The following is a 19699-nucleotide window of genomic DNA, read 5'->3' on the forward strand; positions in this document are numbered from 1 at the left end:
GGGAATTGGAACCGGAGAAGATGACTGTTTCATAACTAGTTAAAAACTCCCTGTAGGACCTTTAAGTAAAATGTGTAATACAAAAGAGAGCCAGGCAGTGGACTAAGTACATTTGTTTTATATAGCGGCTTTAAATTATATCTGTGATAAGGTGCTGGCCCAAACAATCCTGCCAATAGAAAAGAGGTTTGAGGGAGAAACTAAAGGTGGGAGCTGAGCCAGCCTGTGTGTGCACAATCACAGATGGCCATTTAGCCTCCCGAGGACAGCCAGCGTCTCTGAGAGCGTTTAACTTGGCCTCACGCTGCACTCCTCTCTCCTCCATCACACAATCCCAGCTTCTCCTGGGTCAGCCACGCTGTCTGTCTCGCTGTGTGTTTGTGTCATCCTGCAGCTCTCTCGCTGGGCTGTCATCTCAGCCACAGCACCGGGACTGATGGGTAATTGCTGGTAACATATGAGAAACCTGTAGCATGCTGCATACACAAATGCAAAGATATCTAATCCACCTTCACACATGAAACCAAAGGTGTGAAAACACGAAAAACACACACTGGTTCCGCTTCTGTTGCCCACATTTGAGGGAATATAGCCATGAAACTAAAGCCAATGATTCGTGTTAACCTGCTTTCAGCATCATTACACAGCTGCATCAAGGGAGATTTCTCTCTCTCCCTTCATGCTTGTATTGTGTTCGTCAACACATCACTTGTCAACCCTTCAAGCAGTAGTTGGAGACATAGTGCCAATACAACAATGCAAAAATAGTCCAGTGGTTCAATGGAAGTAAGTACATTTACTGTAGTATGGTCAGTATGGTACTTAATTGCATTTTTAAAATACTTTACTAAAGCAATTTACTCAACACTTCCACTTTACTAAATATCAGAGGCAAATATTGTACTTTTTAGTTTGCATATTTATATTTTACACACAAAAGGTGATCCGTTAATAAAATATGATGCATTGTTACAGATTAAACTACCTAAATATATACATTAGATGATAGTCACTTCACAACTGAAACATGAAAATGGTTCCTAAACAAAAATATACTTTACTTGAGTATTTTTTTATTTATACTACTTACACTATTGTGACCTTTTACATAAAGTGTAGTCGGCGCCTCTTGTCACATCTATGAGTTGTCAGCAGTTTGAGGCCCAAAGAGATACAAGTATTATGTTTAATTCACAGATTAGAGAAAAGTCCAAACATTGATATGTATGTTTTCTTTCCAACACCATCAATTTTCTCACAAGACTTCAGATTTATCTTGTGACAATTTGGATGGGCCCAAACATTAGTTTGGGTACCACTCTTTCAGTGACAGTGGTGCAAGAAGTATTCAGATATTTTACTTTAAAATTGTACCAGAGTTACTTTCCACCACTGCCTTCAGCTCAAACACAAAGACAAATACTATAGAATCTACTGCAAACCAATCACAAGATTCTTTATTATTTGTGCAAATATTTTAAACAGCAGTAACTAAGGCTGTGAGTGTCATGCATACAGGAGTGCAAGTATTGTTTTACAGCAGCTGGATCAGGCAGTGTTTGGCACAGTGCAGAAATTGTTGGGACAAAGTGAACGAGAATTCAGGTGGTGCAAACACACTTAAAAAGAGAAATGAAGTGTGGAGCTCCAAACAGGTTGTTCATTTGATCAAAACAACAAAATCCACATTTGCTCCCGAGGAAATGCTCCTACATATCAGTCTGTCTGTTCAAGGCCATGGGTGCAAAGCAAAAAGAGTGAGGTCCACCAGCTCCGTATACCAGGTTCCTGGTTTGACACTGGTTATCGAAGGATCTTCTTTATGATGTACTGGCAGAGGCACAGAGGTGCGTTGGTGCAGTGATTCCTCCGGGAGCGTTGGCTGTGGTGTGTCGGCCCTGAGAGCCTCTCAGACACCAGCAGCTTCACATAAGCTGCACTGTAGGTCATCAGAAGCTGGTAGGCTTTAGTCTGCAAAGAAGTACATGAACACTTAGAAGTTGTAGTAACCTGCTTTCACCCCGAGAATGAGACATTTATACCTCAGTAATACATTACATTAATGATCATTTGTATATCAATCACTCAACCCATGTTGCCTTGAATTCTTGAAGAAAAAAGTGTTTTAAATAGTAAGGTTGGAAAGTAGTGAGCATACAACTGGATACATGAGACTTACTATATATCACTATTATACTGTGTGAGAGTTTGTAAACGGATGTTTTGATATAGTTTTGCTGCTTTTAAAACGGCCCCCATTTATTTCAATTCACCAAGACTTTTCTCTTACGGAGTAAGTAATTGATATACCAATGATCCTTTTGGGATCAAGTATTATATATTCAAGTATTCCTTGAACTATAAAAGAGCAAACTTCAGACACTCACAAGTAGAGGAGTATACATTATGTATACATAATAAAACAATTCTGCTGATGTATCAGTCAAACTCTAATATAAATTCCCTCAGTGTCTCGTCTTGCAGCATCATGTCTCTTTACCTGAGCAGGTAACGACGCATCAGGGATGAGGCTGTAGTTGGTGGTGATTTTGGCGCCGTCCTTCTGGCTTGATGAAGTACTGCAGCCCATGCCCTCGTGTCTCAGCAGAGGCCTCTGTTCATCTGAGTCCTGCTTCCCATCTGACCCTCCAACCTTGGGGTCAACCGCCGTTTCCTCGGTCACAAGGACCAGATGCGACAGTTTCCTCTTGAGTTTATTCTGGTGAAACATTGATTGTTTTTAAAACTTCTTCCACTCTGCGAAGCTATGAAATGTGATGCTAACCTTCAATGATTAAACTTCTGTTTGTCAGAAGATATAGAAATAAATATCCTTTCAACAGTAGCTAGAATTATGTTACTATTGATTTTGAGGAAGGACTAACATCGATAAAAAATCGATAAAACAGGAGGAGAACAAACAGAGGGACAGATGTATTCGACTCAATCACCTGGGTGTCATTCGCCACGAAGCTGCGCTCCTCTAAAGTTTCAGTCAGTGCCCTCAGACAGCGGGACATGTCCCAATACACAAAGTACAGCTGCAGAGAGACAGAGAGATGAATACAACACTATCAATGACTGCCAAAGCAAGATGATTTAATTTGTTGTTCATTAATAATAGAATCGTTCCAGACGACTAAATCACCACCCACATCCCAAGAGTATTCTGGTTGCAGGCCATTTGGTCAATAACACTTAGATCATATAAAAAACAAACCTCTTCACTTTCACACTTCACACAAACTCATGTTTTGCGAAAACGTTATTTTAGATTCTAGCGAAGATGCCAAAGCTATGATAACAAATACATGTATACATTTTTGGGAAATGTCTAGACTTTTGGAAGTATGCTGCAGCCAAGAAATAAAATAATTTTAATATTTTACTTTCTTCTGTTTTTTAGACTAATAAAGCTACTGGTGTGTATCTGCCTGGTCATTGTTGTGCTGTCCGGCCTGCTGAGAAGTTGTATTAATTGTCATCTTGTTGAGTCCTAACCACATGTTTGTTGTTGCATCATTCTTCAGTGTTCTTGTTGCATTACTCTCAGTGTCATAAATTCTCCCATCATCTTGTTGTTTCATATTTTTGTTGCTCTCCGTGAATTCTTTTGTTGTTTCCAATACAAAGGGACAGCAACAAAAACAGATAATACTAAGAAACAACAAGGAAGTTAGGACAGACCAACCTGCATGTTTCCAGTGCAGGACTGCACCCAGTCGGCCACAGCCACCAGCAGCTTGTGTTTCACCATCCTCTCATTCACCTGGATTAACCGAATGTCTAAATTCATGTCAATCTGACACAGAAACAGACAAAAAAACATGTTCAATCCAATTTCAGGTTTGTAATTTATTTAAGTATATTTGTCGAAAGAAAAGTTAGAATTATACATCTCCAAAACTAGTTTGTCCGTATTTTCTAGATTACATAAATCCTCTTCAGATAAATCCAAACTCAGATGTAAATTAATGTGGCTGTGTCATTATTACTGTAAACTTATTGTATGATTTAAAAATTCCCCTCCTTACCTCCTTGTTACTGTAGTGGAGGACGAATATGATGGCAGTAGTGAGAAATATGGAGACCAGGCTGACAGAGAGGCAGAGGACCCAGTAGTCACTCACAGTGATATAGATGTGGAGGGTGGAGAACACGGCGCACCACACCACCAGATACAGCACCTGGTGGTGGGAGAGGAGAGGTTGTAAATATTAACTAGAAAGCATAACATAGTCTGAGTGACAGCAACTAGCAGATAGCAGGAGCTGGTTAGCGTAGCTCAGCCTAAACACTAAAAGCAGGAGGAAACAGTTAGCCTGTTCTTGTTTGTCTTTATGGTCATGTAGCTCTTTGTAACATTTTTTTAAATATGGGGTTGTGTACGAGTTAAACAAACAACATTTAATGTGTAAATTAATGTGCTTCAGAGGTTCTGGTAAGAAGATTGTTTAACCTTTGGACAATGGATGCACGATATCAACGAGCCTTTAGTATCGGCAGATAAAGGCTTTAAACTTAAATATAGGCATCAGCCAGAAATCAACATTTTGTTTAATTCTGGCTATTTAATGTCTGCATCTGCCTGGGGTCCATCACGATAGCAGTAGGCATTATGTTATTTCCACTACAGGAAAGAGTTGATGTTCTCTGCAATTAGCTGGAAAAAAATATGTTTTAGTGTACTATTTATATGAATACTGTGTATGCAGCAAAGAGGTCCTAAAGAAGACTACCCAGCCTATGAAAACTATCTACTTATAGACTAACGAGTATACTATCTACCTTAAGACCTCACCACAAAGCTGCGTTTCAAACTGGAGGCATAGAGTATAAAAGATGTGGGTGTTTATCAAACAGGACGAATGTAGTGTTGAGTTGTCTCATGGAAATTGCAACATTTTTGTGGATTGACTCAAATTTGGGAATATATTTTTTAAAATCTCTTTATCTCTTGCAAGTTCCCAAACTTTATGGCAGTGTAATACTAGAAACCTGAACAATCATACCGGTGCCATTAGAAAATGGAAGAGAGCCGAGTTGAAAACCATGTATCTCCGGACTGAGGGAACGTCCAGAGCTGTCTTCAGTGGAGCCTCCAAGTCTCTCTCTGGAATCTAAAAAAGTAAACAAATTAACAATCTGAAGTTAACAGAGATTAAAGTAAAGATATCTGAATTTTGGAGGGCCACAGTAGGTCATATGTGTGTGTGTGCTGACCTGAAAGCCATCATTCTCAAGTTTGGCACGGCACAGAGACAGATCAAAACTTGGGTTTAGAATAGAACAGCTTGGCATCGCCACAACACACTGACCTGAGACAGAGGGGGAGAGAGAGGGGCAGAGAGAGGGAGAGAAAGAGAGAGAGCGAGAGAGAGAGAGAGAGAGGGGGGGGAGAGAGGGAGAGGGAGAGAGAGAAGAGTGAGAGAGGAGAATAGAGAGAGGGAGAGCGAGAGACATATCTCTGGTACTCTAATCTTTTTTTTTCTCATCATCTCGATCTCTTTTGTTTTTCGCTCTATATCTCTCTCCTCTTCTCTCTTTCTCTTCTCTCTCTCTTCTCTCTCTCTCTCCTCTTCTCTCTCCTCTCTCTCTCTCTCTCTCTCTCCTCTCCTCTCGCTCTCTCTCTCGTGCTCCTCTCTCTCTCTCTCCTTTCTTTGTTTCCTCTTCTCTCTCCTCCTCTCCTCTCTCCTCTTTTTTCTTTTGTCGGCGCCTCCCTCGGAGAGAGAGTAGCAGCAATCCCCAATTATTACATAAATGCTGAAAATAAACGTGTGAGAAGGACGTGCACTTTTCTGAATCACTTGTCTAAACATGTTTAAATAACAAAGAGTAATTATGGAGGTATAAAATGAGAATTAAATTAGAGAACAAAACTAGAGCAATGGCCCCTTGCTTACTTCCTAACCCCTGTTTTCGGCGCCCTCGCTCTGACCACACTCATATTCGAACTCAGACTTCAGACCTCATTCTGATCTCAACTACAAACCTGTAAAGTTTCGTACTTAAAAGGAAATAATGTATGTTAAGTAGTTAAACAATCTCCCATTCACATCCTTACATGTGTGTTTACTATCTAAAGCATGTGAGGGTGATGTTATGGTGACTTCCCTTGATGAAGCTTCACTAATGCTGTAGAAGTACTAGTCAGTAGGGTTGGTCATGAGGTAATCTAAAATAAGAGCACTGCTCTGTTATACTTTAGTTACACAAACTGAAAGATTTCTGAAACAAGCCCTGCGTGGAAAAGGTTTATAAAGCAACACAGCTGTAACACTGGTAAGCTTTATGTGACTGGGATTTGTGCACATATTTAATACTTTACTTTTGATTTTGAACAATTTCAGGATTTATTCAGGAAGAAAGTGAAAGTCAGAAAGATAGAGTGAAGTGTTATCTCTGTATATGTCTATTTGGTCCAAGGTTCAATTGATGAATTAGTTTGTTGGCCTTTTATTAAATATGAGATACCAGCTCGTTGATACTGCCAATACGACGGAGGGACTTTGCGTCAAAAGCTTCACAACAAAAATGTATCACCTACAATTCAGTTCTACGTATCATGAGGTTCCAATTGTGCAAAGCTTTGACGGTTAAAGGTATAATATGAAACTTTTCCACATTAAAATGTCTAAAAATAAAAATGTGTTTCATTTGATCGCCTGTAATGGCGTCATACCCCTTTGCACATGCGTCAGCGTTGTGGTAGAATTCATAAATTGAGTTTTTATTCAGTTTGAAGGATTTCATGTCTTAAGTTTAATTTATCAGAGAAAGAGGCTGGGCCAACGGTAGTGCACCCGAACAGCGACGGTTTCGGACCTCTGAGTATAATTCGGCTCTTGGTAAAAAACCTCCTGAATGATGAACAATGAAGGAGAAGCTCACTGCAATGACCTAATGGTGGTAAAGACAAACTCCCATGATTCCATGCTACTTTACAACGTCGTAAAACTCCGTTTTCTGTTATTGTTTTGATACTTCTAGTGATAAAAAATTACCTATTGTGCATTTAAATGTTGACTGGCTCATTTTTTGCTTTGGCACAAGGATAAAAAACAACAGATATCAGTCTAGGTAAAATGTAGTAAAATGTAACACAGTGTAGTCATAGCATGAAAACAAGAGTACTATACTCTACCTGTATGCTAACAACAGCCTTTTGGTACAAATAGAACCCCATATAGATATTGCTTATCAGTACCTTTAAATACCAAAATATATCAAGTAGATCTATTGGTAAACCCAGGTGAGTCCCTATGATCATCGCATAAATATGACGCTGAGAGTAAATAAAGAGTTTAATGCAGTACAATTCACCATATAAAAACAAATAAAGAAGCAACTGATTACCATTTGACCAGTTGGGTCTGGTGTTGTTGGCCTGCTGTAGCTGAGCTTTGGTTTGTCTGATCTGCACATCCACCTCATTCTCCTCCATCACATGACCAACTCTGTTCTTGTCCTCCATCATCTCAGAGGTCACCATGTCCTAAAGAGGAAATTGAGCATGAGATAATCTGAGAATAACCATACAACAGCTGCTCTTTTATTGAAAACCGAACATTAGAAAGTTGTCTTAACAAGGACATTTTACGATTTCTTCACAAGGATTTCTGAAAAACAGGATTTCAAAAGTTCAGATCACTAAGATACTGAAACATGTTACTCAAACGTTCCTGAAACTTTCATTTCAAGACACAAAAAAAGAGGATCCAGCAGTTTCATGTGATCACATGCATCACTTAAAAAACCTCAAGAGAAAGGACTGGAACAGAGCTCATAACCCAAGACCCGTTGGTGCAAGAAATCTAAATAACATGAAATCAGCATTGATGTGACTGACACAGAAAGCTGACACATGATTATTATTATTCATTATTATGCAACACTGTTGTGTAAGAATTTGAAGGAATTTAGTGAAGCAACATACATTTATGTAAAATAAGGTAGATGTATACATTTATTTAGGTACACCTGCAGGGTAGCCTTCTTCTGCAGCTACCAGGGTGTCGCTGGGAAGCACAGCTAATTAATGAGTTGGGCCTACATTTACAATAGCCAGTAAACCTAACATATTAAATTAGGTGTTGCAATTGAGAGTAAGTGAAAACTAGTTTGGTTAAGCAAGTGAGCAGATAAGTTGAATTAGTTAGCTAAAAATCATGAATAAACAATATAGCCTATAACATCAAAAAGTAATGTAAGGTAAACAGATTAAATAGTTAACTAGCATCAGGGGTAATGGATTAACAGCTGATTTATTTAGCTAGCATTAAAATAATGGATAAAATAATAGTTTAGCCTAATGTATGTAGTTACAGTAGCTTAATCTATAGGTTACAGCTGAGCTAAATGTAATAGATAAACTGTTAAAGTACTTTACTGCAAGTGGTGGATAAACAGTTTAAAGAGTTAGTATTAGCTAAAAGGAATGACTAAACAGTTTTAATAGTTAGCATTAGCTAAAAGTAATCTGCTACTCCAAGAAGTAGTCCAGGCCTAACTGTTACGAGTGTAATTTGACCAAAGCAGCTTTAACAGATGATTGTATTGTATGAACAATATATTGTGACTGCCAACCCACGATTTTATAAGTAAAAGTGTTCAATATCATCCAGTACTCCTTTCATAAAAAACATAAAATGTGTGTTGGGATCACGGTCCTATCCGATTAAACATGTCACGCTTGAAGAAACAGAGCAGTCATGCCAGACGGGTGTAATCTCTTTCTAGAAAGCCCTTCAGAGGGACCACAGCCTTTATTTTAAACCCTGACAATGTTCACAGTTTATTTAAATAAAGGCAGAAAGTCTCGGGACCTGCAGGAAACCAGATCACTTCTGCTTTTAGCGCTGATGGCCTTTAGTGACATGGTGGAGGTGTTATCTGCTGGCAGAGGCAGAACATTACGAGGCTATTACCCTCATATTGGATAGATTCAGTTTAAAAGAGTAGATTTAAGTGAATTTGCATTTTTATGAGCCTTTAGATATCTGTAGGCTATCCTACTGCCTTTCAAGTAAAATGTCCAGAATGTCATGTTTTATCATGGCAGTGTAGCTCAGTCTGTTAATAGAGGATAAGGGGTTTTTTATAGTCGTGACTGCAACTCCGCAGCCCACTTCTTGTGATAAAACTAAAGAAATGCTACTTATAGTCAAGCCAGCTCTCTCTGGGTCTCTTTACTCTCGCATGCCTGCTTGTGACAGAGCCACATTTTAGCACGGAAGTGTGGAACTCAATGCTGTACTTGATATTACTTTCTCCCCTTCAGTCTAACTTCTGTCTCTGCCACAGGCCCCCTCTCTGCGTGTATACTCTCATGTTCACCTCCTTACATGTACATAAAGTCATGCCGACTCTAGGCCAATTTATCATTACCTGCTTAAACTGCACCTGTCCAAGAGGAGATGAAAAAAACAAACACAATACTGTTCACACATGTGCAAGCAGAAGGCTGCGTTCAAACACAGGCAGCAGTATTTCACTTCTAGATAGAGGAAACGGCACATATGCCTTGAGCTTATCAGTAAAATCTCAACTCACAGTGTCTTATCGTAAAATTGCATCTTGTTTGTTTGCATGTCCATGTGTGTCAGGTAAAATGATAGTTGCAATTTGCAAGCAATTAAATGCTCTCATTTCTATAAAAGTGTACAAAGGTTCATTTAAAAAGCTTGTGTTTTTCTCATTTGAGTAACTGACCTCTAAGATCGTGATGTCTTGAAACCAATAGCAACATAAATGACACTAGAAAGTTCATATTTCACACGATCAAACACATACCTGCATTTTAGATGAAAGTCCATCATGTCAACAAAGCTGTGATGATCGTATTCCCTTGTCGGCCCACATATATAATAGATCCCTTGAAAGCAACAATATATGTCTTACTGCGCATACAGACCGTGGGCTACTTCTACACTGAAATGAGTCTCAGCAAAGTTTCTCTTTCTCTTTCTCTCTTTCTTTCTTTCTCTCTCTCTCTCTCTCTCTCTCTCTCTCTCTCTCTCTCTCTCTCTCTCTCTCTCTCTCTCTCTCTCTCTCTCTCTCTCTCTCTCAGCGTGTGACTAAAATCAGCTCGGCCTCATGACTACAGGAATGTGGTTTGTGTTCTCAGCTCAACACAGTCAACACTAAAGAGGGTGAACACTTTTATATATATATATATATAGTCTAATTAAGAAAAACCTATTCCCAACTTGTTTTGAGGTTGGACTTGTGATTTTATGACTAAAGTCTTACTTGCTTACTTACTTGTTTCGCTTCACTGGCATCTTGCCACATTACCTCATTGCTGTGGATTAATGGGGTTCATACAAGAGAAACAAATGTATACACACGTGTGTCCCGTACTGTATTGTGGAGACATTGGATTGAGGTACAGTTACAAAACATTAATCTACTTTGTGAAGATTTCCTGTTTTTGCTGCTATATTCGATTTCAATCAAATTTACTTTACAATCAGGAGACTTTTGAATTGGTTTGAATTTGATTTTTAACAATGGTGTTATTCTACAACAAGAGTAACTTACTGCATGGTTAAACTCCTGAAAGCTGCATAATAATGCTGTGTATATGCTTCAGGACTTTAAACTGTAACACTGTGGGTGGTGTGTTGTGTTAATTCTGCCCCCATGTGGATAAAAGTTGTAAGTGTATTTAGCATAATGCTTTTTATGTTAATTAAAGAACATGACCAGAAAATGAAATGCATAAATCAACTGAAATGAATAACACAGCATGTATCCATGCCTGCAGTAAAAGGTAAACACAAAAATGAATTATTTCCCCAGCTGATCTTCCATCCTAGTGGAAATCAATTTCATAGACATTTTTATTACATGGTATTTTATTTTAAAATAAATTATATTAATATACATTACTAGTTTTTAATAGAAATTTATAGACATTTTTCAGGAGACTCATCAACTGACAAAAAAACCTTATTTTGCCAATGCCTTATTAATTAAAAATAAGTTTTTATTTAAAATTTGTTATAACAAGTGTCTAAAAAACAACAACAAAATATTATAAAATTAAATATTATAAAAGACAAGAGAAGAAGGAAAACACAAACATATTAACATAATACAAAATAAATACATTGAACAATTCACCTGTATTCATAATTTAAAAAACAGATATTAGATACAGATACAGAAGTATATTGTTGAAACGCTAGATTAATTGTTTATTCAGTGGGGATATGTGACAATGTTTTTCATTAAAAAATATATTTTGGTATAGCAACACGATTTAAAAATAAAAAAGAATATTCAACAATCCTTATTTCTCCAGCAATGAACAATATGTCATTAATATGGTCATTATTTAAACCAAATTGTACATTCATAAAATTATTATTTTTAATATATTATATTATATTTACATTTAAACAGATCTAAGCATATGTCTTCAAACACTATCACATTTAAAATACTATAATTAAATGTTAAACTAAACTATTATGCTTACCCTTCAATATAATACCTGAGTAAGTAAACTTCTTGTGTAGGTTCATATGTTTCTTTATTTTCTTTCTTTCTTTTGATTATAACTCTTTGTCTATACTGTCATATAAAGTTATTTCAAATAATAATAATAATAATAATAACAACTTCCTGTTTTATTGTAGAGCGTGGCGGTAGTCATGTGACCACCCTATTCGTCACATGACTGACTAGCTAAATGCAAAAGAAATTTGTGGATGAGCGAGTTGGGGAGAGCATTTCCGCCTTTTATCTCTCTGACGGTTTTTATTTGTGGAATAATTTCTAAACTCATCATCTGTACTTTAATGTTATTACTCAATCGGAATACAGAAGAAGGTTTCAGGATCTAACATGGAGACAGGAATCCGCCGGCTCGCTGCACTGTCGTTTCTTCTCTATACTGTATATTCTCCCTGTTTATGTATATCCAGCTCTAAACAGGTACAGTAAACTAAAAATACAATACGTTAAAGCACAATGCAATTGCCTTGCTGTACACAAGTTGTCAAAAGTGTTGATTCAACTTTGATCAATTTACTTTGGGGGCTATATGTTTTTGTTCAATTGTCCAGGCTATGCATGCATTTTTTATATTCAGTGGTGGAAGAATTATTCAAATAATTTACTTAACTAAACGTAGTGATACCACACATAAACACTATAAATGTACTCAAAGTATCCATAGTAAAAGTATGCGTGAGTATAATTATATTACTGGGTCATTATTGATTTATTAACGTGTAATCAGTAGCCTACTATAAGGCGTGGTGTGGAGGAGTTAACTACATGAAATGTAACTAGTAGTTAATCTACATTGATATTTGCATAGTGATTTAAGTAGTTTATTTACTTTTTCTTTTGCCATTTTCTGTGTAGCTAACTACTTAAACTACAAACAATTGTGGGCCATAAAAGGAAAGGAATGATGTTTCATTTTAACATGGACAATTTGATCATCATTTGATGAAGTACTTTTTCTGATTAGCTTTAGTAAACTAACCTAGTCTTCTCTCTAGTATAAAGTATAAAGTAGCATAAAAGGAAAATACTCAAGTAAAGTACCTCTTAATTACACTTAAGTACAGTACAGTATATGTAGTTAATTATATTCCACCACATCCTATAGTAAGAAAAAAAGCTCTTATGGTTTGGGATAAATAAATCAAATAAGATGCTTCCTGAAGTGAAAGTGTGATGATCACCTGCTTGTGTCACCTGACACCTGATGCATCCTGCAGGTATCCTTTCAACTGATTTTGTCAGCAGATATTTTAACCGTTCCCCACATCCTTAGTCAGATCTCTTCATTTCGTGTCTCGTCTTTCTTTGCTGTCCAGATCAACCCTCTGCTGTATGACGAGCAGCTGCTGTGGGTGAGCGGAGCCCAGGGGGAGGTGAACACCTACAGGATCCCCCTGCTCACCTTCACCCCCAAAGGAAGCCTACTGGCCTTCGCAGAGGCCAGGAAGGGGACGTATGCCGACACGGGAGCAAAGTTCCTCGCAATGCGGCGGTCAACAGATAAAGGCAAGGACGACCACGACAGCCAGAAACCGATATACACACAAAACATCCTGTACACACAGACACACAGAGTGGTTACAAGTCTACAGGGGATTATTTAAAGGTAGAATATGCAACATTTCCACTTTAAAATGTCTAATAATGTCTATTATTATTATTATTATTATTATTATTATAAATTAACTTTTTATCCAGTTTTAAGCCACATATTTACAATGCACTTACGACTTCACGCCGCCACCGAACTCAGTCTTTTGTTATTGATTTGATTGAGAAACCCCGAGTGGCAGAACATTGCATATTGTGTGTTTCACACTCACAAAGGGAGAGAAAAGTTAACAATCACTTAACCTTTCTGTAGGTTTTTGGTTTATTTTGTGACCTTGTAAACAAATAGCTTAAGACAACTTACAGAAAGAGTCAATAACAGAATTGAAAACTGGAGGAAAACTGATGTTCAGGTTGATGAGTGGAAAGTTGAATTACAAAAATACTTTATAAGAATATAGCAATATTTTTATTTTTAAAATAATTGAATTTGGAGTATAAGAAGTCAGGATTTGTGTGTGAACCTTATCCTGTTCCTCCTCCGTCCCTCCAGGAGCCACCTGGTCCCCGACCGCCTTTATAGTCGATGATGGATCGCAGCCAGATGGCCTGAATCTGGGATCAGTGGTGGTGGACGAGGAAGTGGGCTCAGTGATTCTAATCTACGCCATCTGCTTTCACCAATACCTCTGCAACCCGTCCAGCACCATGATGGTGGAGAGCAGGGACGACGGCCTCAGCTGGTCAACTCCCAGAAACCTGTCGGTCCAGCTGGGAGTGAAAAACTTTGCTCCCGGGCCGGGTTTCGGCATCCAGGTGAGAGAACAAATAGTATATAGTGAGAAGCTGTGACTGAGCTGTTTTGTAGTTGTAAAGTGAGATAACATTTAAGCTAAATTACCTGTGTGCTTAGTTCATGTCACATTTGTTTTATTGTCATTATTAGCTACTGACAGGATAGTCATTTATGTGACGTATAAGTGGTGATTACAGGTGTTAAAGTTTTAAAGGTAGAAATCTCTCTGGGTTTGAACATTAAGTCATAAAAAACGTATCTACTCTCTGCAGGAATATTATAGTATCCCTGCAGGATCATACACCTTTTTTCACAACTGAGTAATTATGCCTATTATACATTTTGTGTTTTTGACTGATCCTGACTCACAAATGCATTTTTAACTTAATGAAACCTCATGAAAACAATAAGTGTATTTTGTACGTTAAAGGCACAATGTGTAGTTCTGAGCCACCTGCTCCAAAGAAATATGGGGCAGTATTCCTCCTCTAAAGCATCAAAACCATCGGTTAATAAAAAAGCCTTTACCTGTTTATATTTTAGTTGTAGTAGTTTGTCATATTTATTGTATTCTAAATGTTAGAGTATTATAGTGTATTCTTTATATTGTGTATTGTATTCTACAGCTTTATCTCTCACTCTTCTAGTGTTGAAGTATTTACTGTGTATTTTTCACTCCTGTGTAAAGCCTGTCAGTCAGTCAGTCAGTCAGATAAATGTAATTGATTGAAATGGACTTAAAGTTTGAAGTAGCTCAAAAACTCTGCGACAAACTAAGGTGGGTCATTCTGCTTTTAGTGACAGGAAGCAGCATCAGAAACCAGTTTGTTTTTTGAGACCAAATATATTGTAGGCACATTTTGTCAACACAAACTATACACAAAGAGGAACAGAAATCACAATTTGAAACTAACCAACATGATGGACACTGATATACTGTAAGTTGAGGTTTGATAAATACTGCTGAAGTCAGCATGTATTTTATATAGCTTACTTTAATTATTCATTTTTAACTTTATTTATCTGTACTTATTTCTGTCCTTTTGCCGCTCTGGACTCAATAAATGGTCATCTTAGCTTTTCTTCAGAATTAGATGTACTTTGTGTTTTAGAATCAAGTTTGCATCTTTGTTTATTATGTGCTGAGTCCACTTTTCTTGTGTCTTTGCACTACAGAAGCACTACCTCCCAGCTAAGGGGAGGTTGGTGGTGTGTGGTCATGGGACATTAGCGGGAGACGGAGTTTTCTGTATCCTGAGTGATGACCACGGACGTAACTGGTACAACGGCGCCGCACTGAAAAGCATTCCTTACAACCAGAAGAAGAAAGCCCTGGATTTCAACCCTGACGAGTGCCAGGTATGTTTGCTGCTGTCTGTGAATTACGCCATGATGGTCACATCTTCTTTGTCAGCTCATTGTAGGGTTAACGGTGATATGTGTGACATTTTAACATAGAACAATATCACTGTTGATCAAGAGGTTATTTTTGGCGGACGAGGAAGTTGGCTCAGTCTTTTTTAGCATCTTCTGTAGCCTGTAGGGAAGAATTACCTTCTTTGCCTTTAATGAGGATTTGTTAGCACTTTTTTATAACGGACAGATTGTTTCTCCACAAAGCATTATGCAAAAGCACCACTTTAAATCTTGTGGTTACCAGAGATGTGCTCATAGGTCTCTTGGAAATAAGTCATTCAGCATGATGAAAGGATTAAAAAAATTACTAATTGACCAAAGAAATCTTAGCTGGTTAGGACCAAAACATCTAATTAGTCGACTAATGAGAGCCAGGGGGCAGCCCTAGAAATATGACTTTAATGCATTCTTATGTTGCATGACGTCTGCTGGATGTGTGACATGTTAGCCATAACAACTTTTATGACGGTTGTTTATCTGTCAGCTTGTTGTTGAGTTCTTCTGCCCTCTAGTTGCCAAAAGAAATGCAGCTGTAAACTGTATATTTATAAAAAAACTGGCAGTTATCTTAACCGTTGTGTGACACCTTCAATGTTACCAAGGTGTCATATTGAATCAAATACCAGTTAATGAAAGTTTAAATCACAGAGCATAAGACACTGCCCTTTCTGCTCCTCTGCAGCCGGTCGAGATGATGGACGGCAGCATCGTGATCAACGTGCGGAACCAGAACAGCTACCACTGTCGGTGTCGCGTGGTGGTACGCAGCCGTGATGGGGGATTGTCCCTGCCCATAGACGATCTGTACTTTGACTACAATCTGGTGGATCCTGCAGTAGCAGCTGGAGCTCTGATGAAAGACGGAGTGCTCTTCTTCACCAACCCCTCCAATGAGCAACACAGTAAGAACTGCTAAGAGTCACAATCTCCTCTTCCTTCCTAATATTTGTCACCAAAGCTCAGAGGTGGAAGTAAAAGTAGCAACTCCATTGTATGTAATTTATCAAAAGTAAAAGTATTTGTTAGACAGAATGACCACCTTTCTTATCATATATTTATATTATATTATTGGAATATTGTTACTGACATATTAACACAGCATTTTAATGTTACAGCTGATTGAGGTGAATTTAACTTTTTTTGATATACTGTTGAGTATTGTAATCTATAACAACGTATCTTATAGTCTTATAGTATCTTAAGTTACCATAGCTTTACAATAAATGTAGTGGAGTTAAAAGTATTGTCCTCTGAAATATAGTGGCAATATACAATAAAGTAAAAGCAAAGTCTTGTCTCTTGCCACTTTAAAATGTACAAGTACAAAAACCTCCAAATCGTAGTAAACTTAAGAACAGTACTGGAGTAAATGTACTCGGTTACTTTCCACCACCGCTGCTGCTTTCCTTCAGCCCAAAACAATCTATATACTTTAAGTCAGACGTATGGTCCTTGTTAAAAAAAGATCATCAGTACATCGTACTAACTTCTTGCCTCGTCCCCCTCAGGAGTTAACCTGACTTTACGTTGGTCGCTGACTAATGGCAATTCTTGGGTGCAACAAGCTGTGCAGATATGGGCCGGTCCAAGCGCCTACTCCTGCATCACATCACTGAACAGTGGCTCTACAGAGGACCAGAAGTACATATTTGTCATCTATGAGAAGGGCCACAAGGACTATTACGAGACTGTCTCGTTCGCCAAGATCCACCTGTATGGTGGCCATTAGAGCATGTGAGAAGGAGGTAAGCAGACGAGCATCAAAACATGCATGAAAACTGATTTCTATAGTGTTAGTCTGACTCCTGTTTTAATTTCACCTTTTCCGTTTGTCTCCCAGAATCAAATGTTGGAGGGAAAGGGAAACAGGAAGCTGTTGTTTACTCCCATGACTTTCTCAGGAAGAAAAAAAAAGACAATTTTAAACTCATTTTATAATATTGAAAATGGGAGGCTGAGCACCGTGAATGTCTAACAGTCTTTGTTCAGCCTGTGATGATGTATAAAATACAACTTTCTCCTTATTTTATTTTTCTCTTCTCTATAATTCCCACACTTTATAAGGTCGCAAATCTCATTTTCATTTTCCTATGTTGTTAAGTGTGTGTATTTGCTAAAACAATTTGCACAGCCAAAATGTTTAGTGAGTTCCCTGTTCCTACACAAAAATGAAACTATGACCACGCAAGGGACAGTTAATGTTGAAGATTAAAGGTTTTGTAGGGGACAACAACATATCATTTTTACAGTATATGATCACGATGAAAATATCACATCTCAGCCTTCAATAAAAGAAAAAAGAAAAAAAGAAATTTAGCGCTTTGACCATTGTGTTAATGCAATATAGATTTTAAGCACCTCTGGCATCTATCACTGATTCACAAACTGTCAGGTTCACTGTATGTTTGACGCTGGTGTGAAATGATTCTTATTTGCACAGATAATATAATTTCATATTTCTACATTCTTATATTAAATGGATCTGTGCTTGTAATTATAATTATTGCCTTTTATATGCTATATATGCTGAAATTGGTTCTTCCTTTTATAAATCAGAAATTGTGAAAAATAATGTGAAATGCCTTTTGCTATGAGACTGTATCTGAATGCTATTTTCTATTGGGTTTTTTGGAATGTCTTTTAGAAAAATAGCTATAATTTTAAAATGACGTGTGTTTGATTGAATGTGAGCGTGAAGAGGTGAGAACATAATGTAGCCAAAGTATCGTCTTTTGCACTTTTGCAGAATGTATTCTGATATACAGTGTCATCAGTCTAAACTCCACTCAGATTTGTATATTTTATTTCCAAATCAAGTGTTAATTTATTCCCTCTATTACAAGCATTGTACACAGGGTTATAGTGCATTGTTTTTATGCAGGACATTATCTGATCTGTACTATCTGTAGAATAAATCAAATATTTCTACCAGTTTAAGCTTTTTATTTGTTTTGTGTACAGCCAAACTGATTTGCAGTCACATGCATGATTTAGCAACTGCAAAGATTATAGGAATTCACAAAATAATTCACATCAAAGACCGTTTAAAAGAGTTTTTCCATTGCGATGATGGGGGAGAATACCTAGTAAGGTGATGTATTAATTCATTTCACTTTGCCAGTGTCCTTTACCTGCATGTCTCTCTAAAGTAACTTATATTTTGGAAAATAAAGAATTAAAAGGACGTTGCTGTTTATCCCAAAATAAACAGTTTTAAGGATATTTATATTCATATATGAGAGATGAAATTTGGATAAATGTAAGAAGATTTTCACAATTAACTTCATAGTTTTTAACAGTTAGTCAAATAAAACAAATCATCACTTGTCTTGCATGTCGACAAATAAAAAAGGTTTCACATACTGTATGTGTGACCTGGGATACCCTCCTTGTTTTGGACATAAGTGCTCTCTGTTAGATAGATACATTTCCCTGCAGCCTTTGAGTAAGTTTTTCTTTGCTTTCCCAAATATAATGTTGATGTTTGCAAAGCATCTTTTAACTTATTTTCCTCATAATACAATTGACCAGTCTAAAGAAGTTGGATATTGTATGCCCATGTGCTTCACATTTTATTACTCTGCTGTCGAAATCTTTTGCACCACTGTACTCAGTATGCTGCTGCTAAATGCTGCTGTATGTCCGCAGACTTTCGCATTGGTTGGCTGGTTCCTACTTATCTGTGTACATACAGTACATGTGTAAAAACCAAAACCAATACACAAAATATTCTACAGATGTTGGTCCCCAAGGTTAGAACAGAAATAAACAATAAAAGCTTTTAAATATGCTGCACTTTCTTCCTAGAATAATGTACAGAAGGACCTGAAATCTGATTGCTATAGGGGAATTCATATCAATTTTAAAAGATTGAGAAAATAAGAAATGTGATTGCTCCTAAATGTTTTACTGAAATTGTTTAAAAAAAAACGTGTACCTGTTGATAACTGTTTTTAATCTCAATTGATGTTTATCTGGTTAAATAAAGGATAAACTAATTCAGGGTTGGGTAACTGATTACATTTAATCAGGATTATGTAACCAGATTACACAAAATAAATAATTTATCAATCACAATTCAAATTACATTTGAAAAAAATCTGCAGTTAGATTACATTTTCGTTGTCACGGATTACTTTATTACACTCTTTATTACTTCTTTGAAATAATAATTTTCATGATAACCAATGCTATTAGGTCAAACTTGTTGGATTTTTGTAATTTGATTTGACCAAATGTAAATGCTGAATATGCTAAATCAATTTTAATTGCATTGAAAAATTTTTTTAATCTTAGTCCATTTATTTTAGTAAATGTTCCATGTTTACAATGTTTGAGTATTCAGATAAAATATTTGTGTTACAAATTACAAAAATGGCCGTGTAATTTGTATTCAGTAACTAACTACATTGC

General features: G+C 37.1%; 2 protein-coding genes across 2 annotated transcripts; one reads left to right on the top strand and one right to left on the bottom strand.

The window, feature by feature from the left end:
* Positions 1 to 776: 776 nt before the first annotated feature.
* On the bottom strand, positions 777 to 10000 carry tmem268 (transmembrane protein 268). The gene is made up of 9 exons (XM_029442802.1): positions 9793 to 10000; positions 7357 to 7495; positions 5224 to 5318; positions 5013 to 5120; positions 4035 to 4187; positions 3692 to 3802; positions 2952 to 3041; positions 2501 to 2719; positions 777 to 1971 (listed from the first exon to the last, which is right to left on the bottom strand). The coding sequence occupies exons 1-9, from the start codon at positions 9796 to 9798 to the stop codon at positions 1804 to 1806; spliced, it is 1089 nt and encodes a 362-aa protein (XP_029298662.1). The 5' UTR covers positions 9799 to 10000; the 3' UTR covers positions 777 to 1803.
* Positions 10001 to 11689: 1689 nt separating this feature from the next.
* On the top strand, positions 11690 to 18217 carry neu1 (neuraminidase 1). Its single transcript, XM_029442801.1, has 7 exons — positions 11690 to 11943; positions 12840 to 13029; positions 13628 to 13890; positions 15047 to 15229; positions 15969 to 16188; positions 16795 to 17031; positions 17127 to 18217. Exons 1-6 carry the CDS (start codon positions 11854 to 11856, stop codon positions 17013 to 17015), a joined length of 1167 nt encoding a protein of 388 aa, XP_029298661.1. The 5' UTR covers positions 11690 to 11853; the 3' UTR covers positions 17016 to 17031; positions 17127 to 18217.
* Positions 18218 to 19699: the final 1482 nt, after the last annotated feature.

Source organism: Cottoperca gobio, chromosome 11 (genome assembly GCF_900634415.1).
Source record: "Cottoperca gobio chromosome 11, fCotGob3.1, whole genome shotgun sequence".
NCBI lineage: Eukaryota > Metazoa > Chordata > Actinopteri > Perciformes > Bovichtidae > Cottoperca > Cottoperca gobio.

What these genes read in the sequence shown, in the direction of transcription:
- neu1 (XM_029442801.1), top strand. Translation starts at nt 11,854, where the DNA reads ATGGAGACAGGAATCCGCCGGCTCGCTGCACTGTCGTTTCTTCTCTAT. An exon ending in GCGGCGGTCAACAGATAAAG is followed by an intron (nt 13,030 to 13,627) that starts GCAAGGACGACC and finishes CCGTCCCTCCAG; the next exon opens with GAGCCACCTGGTCCCCGACC. An exon ending in TCAACCCTGACGAGTGCCAG is followed by an intron (nt 15,230 to 15,968) that starts GTATGTTTGCTG and finishes GCTCCTCTGCAG; the next exon opens with CCGGTCGAGATGATGGACGG.
- tmem268 (XM_029442802.1), bottom strand. An exon ending in CCTGCACTGGAAACATGCAG is followed by an intron (nt 3,042 to 3,691) that starts GTTGGTCTGTCC and finishes GTCTCTCTGCAG; the next exon opens with CTGTACTTTGTGTATTGGGA. An exon ending in TCGTGGCGAATGACACCCAG is followed by an intron (nt 2,720 to 2,951) that starts GTGATTGAGTCG and finishes ATGTTTCACCAG; the next exon opens with AATAAACTCAAGAGGAAACT.